Consider the following 13,926-nt stretch of genomic DNA (forward strand, 5'->3'; position numbering starts at 1 on the left):
CCCCTCTGCCCAGTCTGCACCCTTTCCTATGTGGGCCCCCTCGGGGGATGTCCGACTGTGAAATTGGGCCTAAACCAACCCGCAGGGATCCCTCTCACAATCCGGGACCGCTGGCTCCTACCTGCTCACCTGCCTGCCGGCCTGATCCCCCTAACTGCTCTCCCATGCCAGCCTGATCCCCCCTAACTGCCTCTGCCTCAGCCCCGCCACCATGGCTTTGTCTGGAAGGACTTCTGGAAGATACCCGGTCTAATTAGCATATTACCCTTTTATTAGTATACATGGATGGACCTGAAGATTATTATCAAATACCATATGATCTCACATGTGGCATCTAGTGAACAAATTAAACTGACGAATAAAATAGAACCACAGGCATGGATACGTGGAACAGACTGACAGATGTGAGAGGAGGTGGATGGGGAGGACTGGATGAAAGAAGGTGAAAGGAATAGCCAAAGAATATATATGCATAGCCCATAGACACCGACTATAGTGTGATGAGGGCTGAAGGGAGAGGACAGGTCTGGTGGAGGCAGGCAAACGGGGAAAAATGGGGACATTTATAATAGTGTCATCAATAAAAAATGTTTCATTTTCCCCCTTTCTTACAGATTTGATATGTGCTTATTGTTTCCTTCAGCGCTTAACAGGCCACAGTGAAGGTACATCACCTTTGCCCCTTTTTCGAGATGGCTCAAGATTCAGTAGGACTTCCTTCTGATTATCAGTTTTGGATGCGGAAGCTGTCTGTATGGGGCCAGGCCTCCACTTTGGAAACCCAGCAAGACATCTGCCATCACCTACCTCAGTTCCAGGAGTTCCTTAGGCAGATTTATGAAATCTTAAAAGAAATGGTAAGTAGTGGACCAAAATTAATGCCAGCAGGGACTCTTTAAGGTCAGGAATTTGTGTTATTGACCTACTGTACTGAAGGAGTAGAAAGATGAATTTTACCCTTAGGTAATACAGACAGGAAGTGGTTTCCTGTCTGTATTACCATAATGGTCCCTGATTCATTATGACTTCGTCTATTCTTCTTGATTAGTTATATTGTCACATAAGACTTCCTGACCGTCAGATTGTTTTTTAATAAATAAAACTCGGGCACTTGTTGTCAGGTAATAATTGGGATTCTTTTAAACGCCTTGGCCTCTCTTAAACATTGAAGAGTTTACTGAAATGCTTACCTTTTCCTCAATCCTGTTTTAAAGTGGGCTCTACCAAAAAGTGATACATATTAAGATCTCTTCTTTTAAATATTTTAAGTGACCTTTTCTGGTAAATATTAAGATTTTGAGTGTCTTTACAATTGTCATATAACTTATTGTATTAAGAGTTGATATATTTTTATTTTGGTATGATTTGTTTTTATTCTAATAGATATATTTGTAAACTAATGTATTTTTATATTATCAAAATATTATTTGTTTTATACTTATTGTCTCACTTCAAGATGCAAAGCAAAATTGTGATTCAACATAGACACTCTTGTGTTATACTTTTACTCCCATAATCATAGAAGCAAGTAGGAAATTTGAAGGATAATTCATATTGGTGGTATGAGTTCATATGTCTTTTGACACTGCAAAGAAAGATGCAGTCTGTATGAACAACCAATGCTAATATCAAAATTGTTTTTTATAATAAGACTTTTGTAACTTGATCTTAAAGTGGTCCTAGGAAGTCTAAGACTGGCCTCGATGCTGAGACAAGGTGAAGAATTTATTTCTGCATCAGTAGGAAATGCTTATCATTTCACCCTCTGTGCACATTATCTCAGTTTGGTCTCATTTTTGAACTTTATTTGAAAGATAAAGAAGTGGGAAAAGGCCACTGTACAACAGCATGCATATTTTTAAATCTTAAGCTGTTTTCTATTTAGTTGGCTGATTTTTGTCTCAGGTTTCAGGTTGTTGTAGACTGAGTCTGGTGCCATTTAGCATATTGTAACCAAAGTAGTAATAAACATAGATAAATATCTTTATGCTTTGGCTGCTTTTATTTCTTTTTATAAGTTCCAGAGTTTTTGTCCTCTTAAACCTTCTTTGAAATAGCCCTTCTGCAGCTGAGTTAGGATCATCTTTTATTTTGTTAGAAAAAAACTTCAGGATAAAGATAAGAGATTATAAAGGTATTAATCACCCATAATGTTTTTTCACTGTTATGTGGCCTTTGTTATTTTTAAATAAAGTGGCATTTCCTGACTGTTAAGTATGAATAAAGTGAAGTTAATTTGGTAATGGTATTGATGTTACTAAATGTGCTGTACATCTTACTTAGTGTCGGTGACCTGATTTAAGGATGAGCAATGGTGGTGGTTGTTAGGGTTGCCGAAGGAGGAACGCATGAGGCCAAAGTGGTAAAGAATCATGAATTTATTAGGTTATCTGGAAAACCAGATGGACTGAGCCCAAAATGGCACCAGCATCCAGGGATGGGAGTCAGAGATTTTAAAGGACTCTAGGCGGGCTTTTCTGGGCGGAGAATTCTCTGGGAGAGTCCCCAGGGGAAAGATAATGGTCTTAGCAAGTGGAATGTGGTCTAAGCAAAAGGGAATGTTGCTTATGAAATGACCTAAAGGTCAGTTCCCAGGGGAGAAGGTATCCATTCGATTATTTGATCAGACCTAACAGTTGCTTGTTAACCTTTATTTGAATAACATACCGAAAGATCTTTTCTAATTCTATTTTCCTTACTTTTCTGAAATATATACTAAAACAAGAAGCATTCAAGTTCTCTCAAACCGTAATGTCAGTTCAGTCTTTCTGAGTGATATAGGGCCCTTTTACTGACCAAAGCATAATTTTCTTTTACAGGATTCAAGTACAATCATTGAAAGATTTTCCACAATTGGTCAACTATTGGCAAAAACTTGCTGGAATCCTTTTATCTTAGCATATGGTAAGAATCCAAAGCATGCTCTCTCAAAACACAAACTTCTAATGATAACTTTAGTCTGCATTGTTTAATAAAATACAGAGCTTCAAATTATAAATCTGTTTTCTGTATTTCACAAAGCAAATTTTTAAATGTATATTCTTTGCTCCATTACAAAATGGCATCCTCTATTGTTTATATATGTTTATGTATGTTTGTATAGAGAAACACACACACACACACACACACATGCATACGCAGATCTGTAGGGAATATAATTCTTAGTTTTAGAGGGTAGAAAGTCCCCGATGATTATCATAACCTCATTTTTAATTCAGTATAAAATGGTTTTAATAATGAAATAATTTTTATTTCCCAGTTTCATATTAGAACACATACTGTTTTTCATGTGTAAAATTCTTCAGAGTGTGAATCCTTCATGACTCTACCATTATTTAGGGATGACAACTTAGTTTTACCAAAGATTAAGAGGAATTTGGTATTCATTGGGGAGGTATAACTTTACTGATCCCCTGCCTACCTGTCCCACCTCATTTCCTGTTTAATTCCCCACAACTACAACACATGTGTGGTAGCCAGGTCAGATTACTAACTGTTCCTGAAGTACATGATGTTAGAGCCTGTGACATGCAATTCCTGATGCCTGGAACTCTGTTCTCTCTCCTCCTCATAAACCTTTTAAATCACCTTGTTGGGGCTGAGTTGGAAACCTGTCTTAGTATTTCCATATCCACGAGCATTTCTCTTAATTATACAGTAACACTTACTACACTGTTTATAATTGTTGGTTTGCCTGTCTGATATCCTGGAAGACTGAATGTGTTTCAGGAGCCGAAACTGTGGTTTTAGTTCTTTGGTGTCCTAGGGCAAGGGTGGGCAACCTTTTTGTGAGTGCGTGCCAAAACCAGCAAAATCTCTGACTCAAAATTCTTCTGCATGCCAACCCTAATTTTTTGAGAACATGTTACGCCTACTTGATATCTCTTAAGGTGTACGTATGTGAAGAACCTTGAAGAAATAATAAAATTCATTCGAGCGACAAAAACACAGTATATGATGATGAAAAATACATTTATTTTTTAATGTATACATGTTATATAAAATTATTTATTTATCTAAGATGCACCTACACTAAATTTATCTGAAAAATAAAAAAGTCGATATTAAGAAAAAAATTGTAAATGGAAGATTATAAGAGAGGGTTTCACGTGCCAGCAAAAGTTACTGGCGTGCCATGTTTGGCACGCGTGCCAGGGTTTGCCCACCCCTGTCCTAGGGCCTATGATAGGGTGGAGCAGGTGCATCTGAAGGTGCACAATTGAGGCTTATTGCCTTGAATTGACTATATTATTAGCTAATGTAATATTTACTTTTCATATTTTTAGTCAAAGACTCATTGTGTAACATATTAGAATAAGAAATAAAATGAATATTTCTCTTTGAAGTTTTAAAGAATTATGCAGCTTCTCTCTCCTTACCTGTCAGACATAAGTTATTATAAGAAACATAAACTAGGTGGGGAAGGGACATCAGCATTTAGTCCTGTGAGCATACATGCATGTGTGCATTGAACACACTCAAACTCACTTTCTCTGGCCCCACCCTCATCTACTTCTTTTCCTCTCCTCTCTGCCTCTTGTTGCTGCTTCTCTCTTGAGTTGATTCTACCCACCTCAAATACTGAGCCTGTTCAAGTTATATTTTTTAATCCTACCTGAGGGTATTTTTCCATTTATTTTTAGAGAGAGCGGAAGAGAGAGAGAAAGACAGAGAGAAATATCGATATGAGAGAAATACATCAATTGGTTGCCTCCTGTACGCACCCTGATAAGGGCCTGGGCTGGGGAGGCGCCTGCACCAAGGTGCATGCCCTTGACTGGGATCGAACCTGGGACCCTTCGGTTCATAGGCCTACGCTCTGTCCACTGAGCCAAACCTGCTGGGACCTGTTAAAGTTCTTGACCTGAAATGGCAAAGCCTTTGTACAGCCATCACTGTACTTGCCACTCTTACCAGGGCCACACATCCCTATCTTGTATTTATATATTTTAGTGGTGCCACTGAAATGTACTGCTAATGAGCTTACTTTGTTTTAGGAATTTACAGATGCAAGCCATCACTTGTTATTCATGAATGCCACAAGCACACTACAGGGGATGGCCTGTCTCAGGATTCTTCCTGGAGGCCCTGACTTTAAGACTGGAGCATCCAGCCAGGCAATTAAGTGAGATGGGAAACTGACAGCAGATCTTAGTGCAAGGTTTTTATTCTGAAAAAGAGTGGAAATGAAAGGAATATACCAATATATATTTGCCACCTAATATTTTATTTTTTTTATATCTTAAACTGAAATTTCAAATAAAAGTTAATTCTTTAAACTTTAATTCTATAGTTTAAAAGCATGAAGGCAGCATTTTTTGAGACAATAAATATTGTTTCAGCTGCCAAGTTTGGGGGCTAATTGTTACACAGCAATAGATAGAAAATAGCCAAAACCGGTTTGGCTCAGTGGATAGAGCGTCGGCCTGTGGACTGAAAGGTCCCAGGTTCGATTCCGGTCAAGGGCATGTACCTGGGTTGCGGGCACATCCCCAGTAGGAGATGTGCAGGAGGCAGCTGATCGATGTTTCTCTCTCATCGATGTTTCCAACTCTCTATCTCTCTCCCTTCCTCTCTGTAAAAAATCAATAAAATATATTTAAAAAAAATAGATAGCAAATAGTGAGGAAGAAAGGTTATAGCTGTTAAGTTTAATTATAAATAAAGAGATAAAATCAAGGGTTTCAAGGAGGTAAGGCACTAATTCAGAGAACACCACTGAATAAAAGGTGTCTCTCCCTTTCTATTATTACTTACTTTGTCTCTTCTCTTTCTGGTGTCTCCATTTCCAAATACTTCTTTCTTCCTTGTTATTCTTATTTCAGATCCTGTTCCCACTTAACATTATGGGAAACTTATTTCCTTAATGGAAACTGTTTATGTTTACTGTATTTAAAAAATAATTTTGATCTTATATAATTGTAAAAAAGACCCTTTCCTGAGAGAAAATGCCCAACCAGTGAAACAACAGCATAGAGCAAGTCGTTCTATGCCTGTCAGTCTTTTCTATGAGCTCAGAATCAAAGATGTACCTAAAACAGGAAACTGAAATGGGCAGTTCAAAAGGCAGTGCAAGCATTGAAAGAGAGAGAGATGGAGAATTTGTTTCTGGTTGTCAGAGGGGGCCAATGTAATGAAGATGAGGTGCTAAGGAAAGATCACAGACGATACAAGTTTAGGCCCAAGGGATAAAATTAGTCCAGCCTCCACTTTTACAAATAAGGAACCAGAAACCCAGAAAGTTCCATGACTTGTCTTAAAAACTCCCATTTCATCTACTGTCCTCCAAGAGTCAGCTCTAGCCTGAGCTCCCCTGTGAAAGTCTTCTCCTCAGATCCTTGTTCTGACTTCTGGTCTCTTTTTTCCTTCACTGAAAAGTGAGCAGAAATTGTGAGCCGTGTGTTCCTAGGCCTTGGCATACAAAAACAAACAAACAAAAAATAAAACAAAAACCTCAGTAAATATCTGTGCAGTGAACATATACATTCAGGTGAAGCTGGCCAGTAGGAAAGCCAGGACTGGAATGCTTCCATCACATGGTGTGATCTACTGGGGGTTAGATCATTACAACATGGCAGACTTTAGAGGGCAGAGCTCCTGACTCTTATTAGCTTTGTACTCTGGGAAAAGTGTCTTCTTTATTCTAATCCATAATTACCTTTTCTGCAAGACTATCATCAAGAACTCATTTAGATCCACTGTGCAATCCACGGAGATTAGCGCAAAATGAGTGATGCCTCTGATTCTACTTCTTCAATTCTATAACACAAACTTTCCCACATTTTAATATTCTGAATTAGGATGTCCTACATGTACCATGTATACTTAAAGGTTGGGTGAAAATTTCTTTGACTTTTCTTTTTCTTTCTTTTTTTAGTTTTTTGTTATTGTTAATCCTCACCTGAGGATTTTACTAGTATTTCCATTGGCTGAGAGAGAGAGAGAGAGAGAGAGAGAGAGACATCAATGTGAGAGAGACACATCAATTGGTTGCCTCCCGTTCACTCCCTGACTGGGGTGGGGATTGAACCTGCAACCTAGACATGTGCCCTTGACCAGGAATCAGACCTGCAGTCCTTTGGTGCATGGGCTGATGCTCTAACCACCAAACACACTGACCAGTTTCTTTTTTTCTTTTTGAGAGAAAAATAAATATACTGTTGAACTAAATATGTGAAATATCTCAACACCTGGGAAAAACTCCTATCTTTTGTATTATTTTGGATTTAAGCTCCATGCATTAACATTCTCTTCTTTTTCTTTCTTTAATTTTTATTTTAGTGTTGAATGTCTGCGTTTTGGAAATGCATTCCTTTTTAACCCAGGAAGCTGTTTGTGTAAGCTTGTCACTGGACCGGTTCCAAACCAGGGGTTCTGTCCCCCCACCCCCATATGGTTCAGGACCTCAAGGCTCTTGACTTGTGTAGGAAAGAATTCAAGAACGAATCCTAGGGAGAGCGAAAGCACGTTTTATTTAGGTAGAGAAAGAAAGAGGTCTGGATGTGGATTCTGGGAGACAGGATTGGGGGTTGAGCCCAGGATTGGCTGCTGCCACCTGGTGCCCCCTGGTTGCAAGTCTCACAGGGTGTGGACATGAAGAACTCGTGAGTTGTGCCTCCTGTGGTCAGTTAGTTCCTGGGATTTTATGTGTTTTCAGTTTCTGAACTTTGTGGCACCAAATTCTGTCTTTGCCTTTGGGTTGAGAGGGGGTCTTGTCTCCAACATGGTCCCTTCTGCAAGTGTCATGGTGTTTGTCCACCTGCCCCCTCCCCCCCACATACTTGTAATGTCAGTTTCATTGTAATCCTATCTAATAAAGAGGGAGTATGCTAATTGACCATCACACCCTCACAAAGATGGCAGCGCTCACACCCAATAAAGAGGGAATATGCTAGTTGACTGCCACACCCTCACAATATGGTGGCGCCCCCACCTCATCTAGTTGGAGTCCCCCAGTCCCCACAGCCCTGCAGGGGAAGGCAGTTGGGGCGATTGGCCTGCAGGGGAGGGCAGTTGGGGACTGTCATGCCAGCAGGAGAGCACTTGTCAATCATGCTGGCAGGGGAGTGGTTAGGGGGCTATCAGGCTGGCAGGTAGAATGGTTAGGGGCATCAGGCTGGCGGGCAGGCGAGTGGTTAGGAGCCAACCGTCCCAGATTGTGAGAGGAATGTCCGACCGGCAGTCAGACATCCCCCAAGAGGTCCCATATTGGAGAGGGTGCAGGCTGGGCTGAGGGACACCCCCACCCTGTGCACAAATTTGTGCACCAGTCCTCTAGTGATGGTATAATGGACTTTGGGGTTGGTCTTTGGTCATCTTTTCCTCCATCGTGGATTGATCTGATTTTAGCCAGTACTTGTTGATGACTCCTGTGAACACCACAGGAGTTTCCTGCCATAAACTGTTTCCCTTTGACCATGTGTGGAGGTGGGGGCTTTGATGAGAGGACGTAGCTAGCAGCTTATCGGCCTGTGATGTTGCTTCTACTTCCTCATCCCCCTGGTTGGGAGTTTTTCCTAACTTCTTTCTGTCCTGTCTCAAACTTATCATTGGATGTGTCTGTCACACTTGTGACATGAAGATGGAATTTCTTCTAATATTTAAAACATAGGCCATATAATAGTCACATTTTTAATCAATGGGATTGGTTCAACCTGAAGAACACTAGGATCATTAGAGGTTAAATTATATGATAATTGAAATAAATTGATCTCAGGCAAGCTCGTAAAAACCAGGGGAAAAAGTGAATCCCTCCAAATAAATCCTGATAAAGTTTGTTTAAAGATGTTATTAGATCATAAGCCTATAGATATTTATGGGTTTAAAAAATACGTTAGTGTCTTGTGGTATGTGGTTGAAAATGAAGAGGTAGTTTTCTGTAGTTTGTATTTTCCTTTTTTTAAAAAAAAATTTAATCCTCACCCGGGGATTATTTTTTCATTGATTTTTAGAGAGAGTGGAAGAGAGAGGGAAAGACAGAGAGAAATATCGATGTGAGAGAAATACAATGATTGGTTGCCTTCTGTATGAGCTCTGACCAGAGCCTGGGCCAGGGAGGAGCCTGCAACCCAGGTACATGCCCTTGACCGGAATTGAACCCGGGACCTTAGGGTCCACAGGCTGACACTCTATCCACTGAGCCAAACTGGCTAGTGATTCTTTATTTCATACTAATGAATCCCTTAGAGATGCTTTGTTTATGAGATAACAAAAGGTAAGAAGGTAAAGGGTGAGAAGTTGAGTCTTTCACCCCAAAATATGCTTTTGGAATATTGATTATTTTAAGCTGGTTATTTTTAATTAACAAAAGACGTAGATAAAAAATTTGACCTCCCCTCCCTTCCCCCAACTACTAAAAGGATTTAGAGAGGACCTGCTCCAGGAAGGAAGCTATTATAGATAGCTATAGTTTACCATGAGCTAAATGTGCTAGGGAGGAACCCAGGAAGGCCCTTTGGTCAAAGCCCTCTCTGTGAATTGTCTTGCTGCCCTTTAAAGTCCAAGCCCATAATCGTCCTCTCTCCTTAGCTCAAGGTGGCATATAAGCCTTAACTGCCCTACTTCTCCTTGGGTCCTGTATTCTTTTTATTTTTTGAAAACATATTTTGTATTGATTTCAGAGAGGAAAGGAGGAGGAGGAGGAGAGAGAGAAACATCAATGATGAAAGAGAATCATCAACAGGCTGCCTCTTGCACGTCCACTACTTGGGATCGAGCCTGCAATCGGGCATGTGCCCTGACTGGGAATTGAACTGTGACCTCCTGGTTCATAGGTCGACTGTCAACCACTAAGCCAACTCCGGGAGAGCATGGGTCCCTTATTCTTATGGAACCCCCACATGTGCATACATAATAAGCTTGGTCATTTTTTCCTGGTAATCTGTCTCGTGTTAATTTGATTATTATTCCAGACAGAAGACTTTAGAAGGCTAGAAGGGAAATTTATTTTTCTGCCCCCACCAGGGCATCAGGTGGTTCTGCAGAGCTTGATTCCAGGTGCGGGGTTTCCTCAATCTCACCGCCATGGCCTTGTGATAAAGTCCATAGCTGCTTGGCTCTAGCTCAGGTAACTGACATCTTCAATCTTTAGCCCTCCTTTTGCTTTTCAAACCTGCTACAAAATTTTCAGCTGGAATGGATTCAGTCTCCAAAAGAAAAAAAAAAAGGCTCACTAAACAGTTATTCCCATCGAATACAAGATTCCAGAATTCAAATTCAGCATTTTCATCACATATTTACTAAAGTTTTAAATTTCAGAGTAAAAAATTAAGAGCATGTTAAGAGGCTTCTATTTGTGCAAACCGTTTGGTATTAAGCAATCTTTTTGTTGAGTTTGTTTTTAAAAAGGGAGGGTGTTTTGGCAAATTAGAAAGTTAAAAGATTAAATCTGAAAGATTGAGTGCTGCCTGTAGTAATTATGTTGCCTTAAAGAGGTTGAAACTACTAACGGTTTGAAATGAGAAATAAAGAACTGATCTTGAGAAAAGCCCAGTCCTTTTAGTCCTTTCCATCCTTCTCTTTTGGCTTTAAAAGTTGCTGCTGTAACAGGGAATTGACCTCACAAGTGCTGAGTGTACATGATCCCACACCCACAAGAAGAAAAAACCCCACAAGTTGTTTCACACGTGGTCCTGAATGCTTATTCTGTGAACTTAGTAGTTTGAGATTTACCTAAAATATAATAAACATTTTCTGTAAATATAATGTTTTACATTTTTTAATGCTGTTTATCTTTCCCTTTTAGTTGATTAAACCTACTCATTTTAGTTTTTCTCTTTGCAGATGAAAGCCAAAAAATTCTAACATGGTGCTTAGGTTGTCTGATTAACAAAGAACCACAGAATTCTGGAGAATCGAAACTGAACTCCTGGACACGGGTAAGAGCGTAAACTTGCCCTGCGCTGCTTTGAATTAAATTGTTTAAAGGTGCGGCTGACTGTCCACTTCCAGCATGTTTTAGAAACATTTCAAACATACCCTTTGCTGTTACATTGTCTTGCTGAGTGTAAGGTTAAAGAGATTTTATTTTTGTTTGTGAATTCTGTAAAACATTGGTCTTTAGGGTGAACTTCCTATGCCTCCAAGACCTCATGTTGAGTGGTTTTGCAAAGTTACTTTCAGGTAATGTAAAAGAATGCACCCTGTTTCCCTCCAGCAATTGCTATCCTTCCAAAAATTGTTCCTCCCTACCAACCTAGTTTAAATACTGTAATTATGTAATTCCTCTCCAGGTGCTTCTCTGCCTCTTTCAGAATCTATTCTGTAGTAAAACTAAAATTCAGAAGTTCCCTGGGAATAGTAGTCTTTATTTTGTGTCCCCAAGTTGGTACCCAGGCCAGTGTGCTCAGACTAGCACCTGGTGCTAGCTGGCTGCTGTTGCTCACAGTCAGTTGGTTACTCAGCTGTGCTAGTCCAGATAGCGGACAGCTCCCAGCATTCACCATGGCTGTTTCTGCTTCCTCTGGAAGGGTAGACACAAGTTGCAGACTGTTGTGAGGCTGGGCTATGACTGTCCTCAACGCCAGCAAGTTGGCTATTCTTTTCTCTTACTCCCCACTGTCTTGCTGCCGTAACCCCAAGGACTCGCTGAGGCCTGTCAGACTACTTAGAGTGCACATGGCTCAGGTTGCTGTTTAGTATTATGAAATCGCCCACCTAGATTAATGCATGTGGTTTTGTCTATCAGTCTGACTGGTGATATAATATCATTTATTGCTTTTTGACCATTCCTTTGTTTAATACAATATTGCAGACAGAGATGGCAAAGACAGTATTTGTAATTTCCTGTTATATTCAAAGAATAGAAGGGAAAGGAAAGAAGAAGTGGAAAGGACTGGGTGAGGGAAGGAAAGAATGCAACATTTAATTAGAAGGAAAATTAATGCAAAGAACTGAAGAAAGGAATGGATAAGTGGAATTAGAGTTGAAATAATATGAAAAATAAGGTTATAGGATAACATATTTATTCTTTAAGGTTTTAAATTGTTGCTTCTGTTGAGTATGTGATATTTTAATGATTATTTAGGATTTTTTTTTATTGCCTAGCTCAATACGTTCTGACATAGACCATCTAATTAAATTTTTTGGATGATTGGGTTAACTTTTTTTATTTCACTGACTCTAGCCCATTAAAAATTTTCTAGCCTTTATTCTGTGGGTTTCTCTTATGTAAAGTAGTGTCTGCTTATCATTAGGTAATTATTAAGTATAACTCAGGGAGATAAAATAAAAGCACTTCATTCCTATCTTCAGAGAACTCTCAGACTGGCCAGGTCATCCAAGGGCAGTGTGATGGATATTAGTAGAGCTGTAAATAGGTGTGATGGCAACACAGAGGAGGAACACTTGCTCAGACTTCAGGGTTTGGAGACATTTCCTGGGGGAGATGATGTATTAGCTGAATTTTGAAAGATGACTAGAGAGCAGGGATAGAGTTTTAGGAGTGATATTGCTGTCAGCAGAAAGTGTTTGTGCAAAGAAAGCATGGTGGTGAGAAAGCAAATGTTGTATTTGGGGAACTCAGGTACGTACTAGGTATACCTGTTAATAATGGCAGATTTTGTAATCAAAGAAAACACGATAATTTCAAGAGAAACATCAAAAATGCTTTATTCAAGGTAATGTTCATTGCTAGCTACACATTTCCCCCATCTTTCAGGTAATTTGTGGATACCGTCCCAATAGAACTTTTCTTATTTTGAGGCAGACCATTCAGAGACCCAATTTTCCACTTCTTCATTCGTTTTGAAGTGCTGCTCAAAAAGTGCGTGTGCCATCAATCAGAACAAGTGGTCATCTGAAGGAGCAAGGTCTGGTGAATACAGTGGGTGGGTTAATACTTCCCAGGCAAGATCTTTTAACATGTCTTTAACTGGTTTTGAAGTGTGTGATGGTGCATCATCATGAAGCAAAATTACTTTGCCATGTCTTCTGGCCCATTCTGGTCGTTTTATGATTAAAGCGTGGTTTAAATTGATTGTTTGTTGTCAGTAGCGATCAGTATTAATGGTTTCACCTCGTTTTAGAAACTCATAATACACCACACCTTCCTGATCCCACCACACATAGAGCATTGTCTTCTTTTTGAAGCCATTTGGCCTTATAGTCGATGTAGATGGTTGACCTGGATCAACCCTTGGTTTTGTGCATTTGGGATTCTCAAAATAAATCCACTTTTCATCGCCAGTCACAATTCGATGCAAAAAAGACTTTCTTTCTTGCGGTTGAAGCAACATTTTACTGATGACTTTTCAGTTTTCCATTTGTCTTTTGTTCAGTTGACATGGCACCCCTTTTCTTCCTTTAAAATCTTTCCCATTGCTTGTAATTCCCGCAAATGCTCTTTTTTTGGCACAAAATTCGACATTTTTAAGCATAAAAATATCTATGATGTTAACACCTTCAGCAAATTTAACATAAGCAGTTTTGAAGCTTGTTATCAATACAACAAAATAGCATACATATCAAATCTCATATATATCAACATATGTGTAACTCCATCTATTGAAAAAAATCTGACTTATTAACTGGTACCCCTAGTACATGGAATAAAAAAAACAAAAACAAGCTCATAGATACAGAACTGGTGGTTGGGGAGGGTTGGGGTGGAGAAAATGGGTTAAAGAGTAAACATTTCCAGTTATAAGAGAAATAACTGGGGATGTAATGTATAGCATGGTGACTGTAGTTAATACTGTATTGTATATTTCAAAGTTGCTAAGAGAGTAAGTCTTAAAAAAAGTTTTCATCATAAGAAAAAAGAACTGTTTTGCAATTGTGGCGATGGATGTTAATTGGACTTATTTTGGTAATCAACTTGCAGTACATACAAATATCAAATAATGTGCACTTGAAACTGTTATATGTCACCTGTTATATCTCAATAATAATAAAAAGGTCACATATGCCAAAATAAAGGCGAGGAAG

The 13,926-nt window shown here is 39.3% G+C and overlaps 1 protein-coding gene across 1 annotated transcript in view; it reads left to right on the top strand.

Moving 5' to 3' along the window:
- The window catches only part of FANCC (Fanconi anemia complementation group C), a 226,354-nt gene that overhangs the window by 68,853 nt on the left and 143,575 nt on the right, over positions 1–13,926 (top strand). The window contains exons 3-5 of the mRNA XM_006753678.2: positions 615–857; positions 2,820–2,904; positions 10,783–10,877. Coding sequence (XP_006753741.2) covers positions 693–857; positions 2,820–2,904; positions 10,783–10,877 — 345 coding nt within the window. The 5' untranslated portion in view covers positions 615–692. The remainder of the gene's footprint in view (positions 1–614; positions 858–2,819; positions 2,905–10,782; positions 10,878–13,926) is intronic.

Source organism: Myotis davidii, unplaced genomic scaffold (genome assembly GCF_000327345.1).
Source record: "Myotis davidii unplaced genomic scaffold, ASM32734v1 scaffold190, whole genome shotgun sequence".
Classification (NCBI taxonomy): Eukaryota; Metazoa; Chordata; class Mammalia; order Chiroptera; family Vespertilionidae; genus Myotis; species Myotis davidii.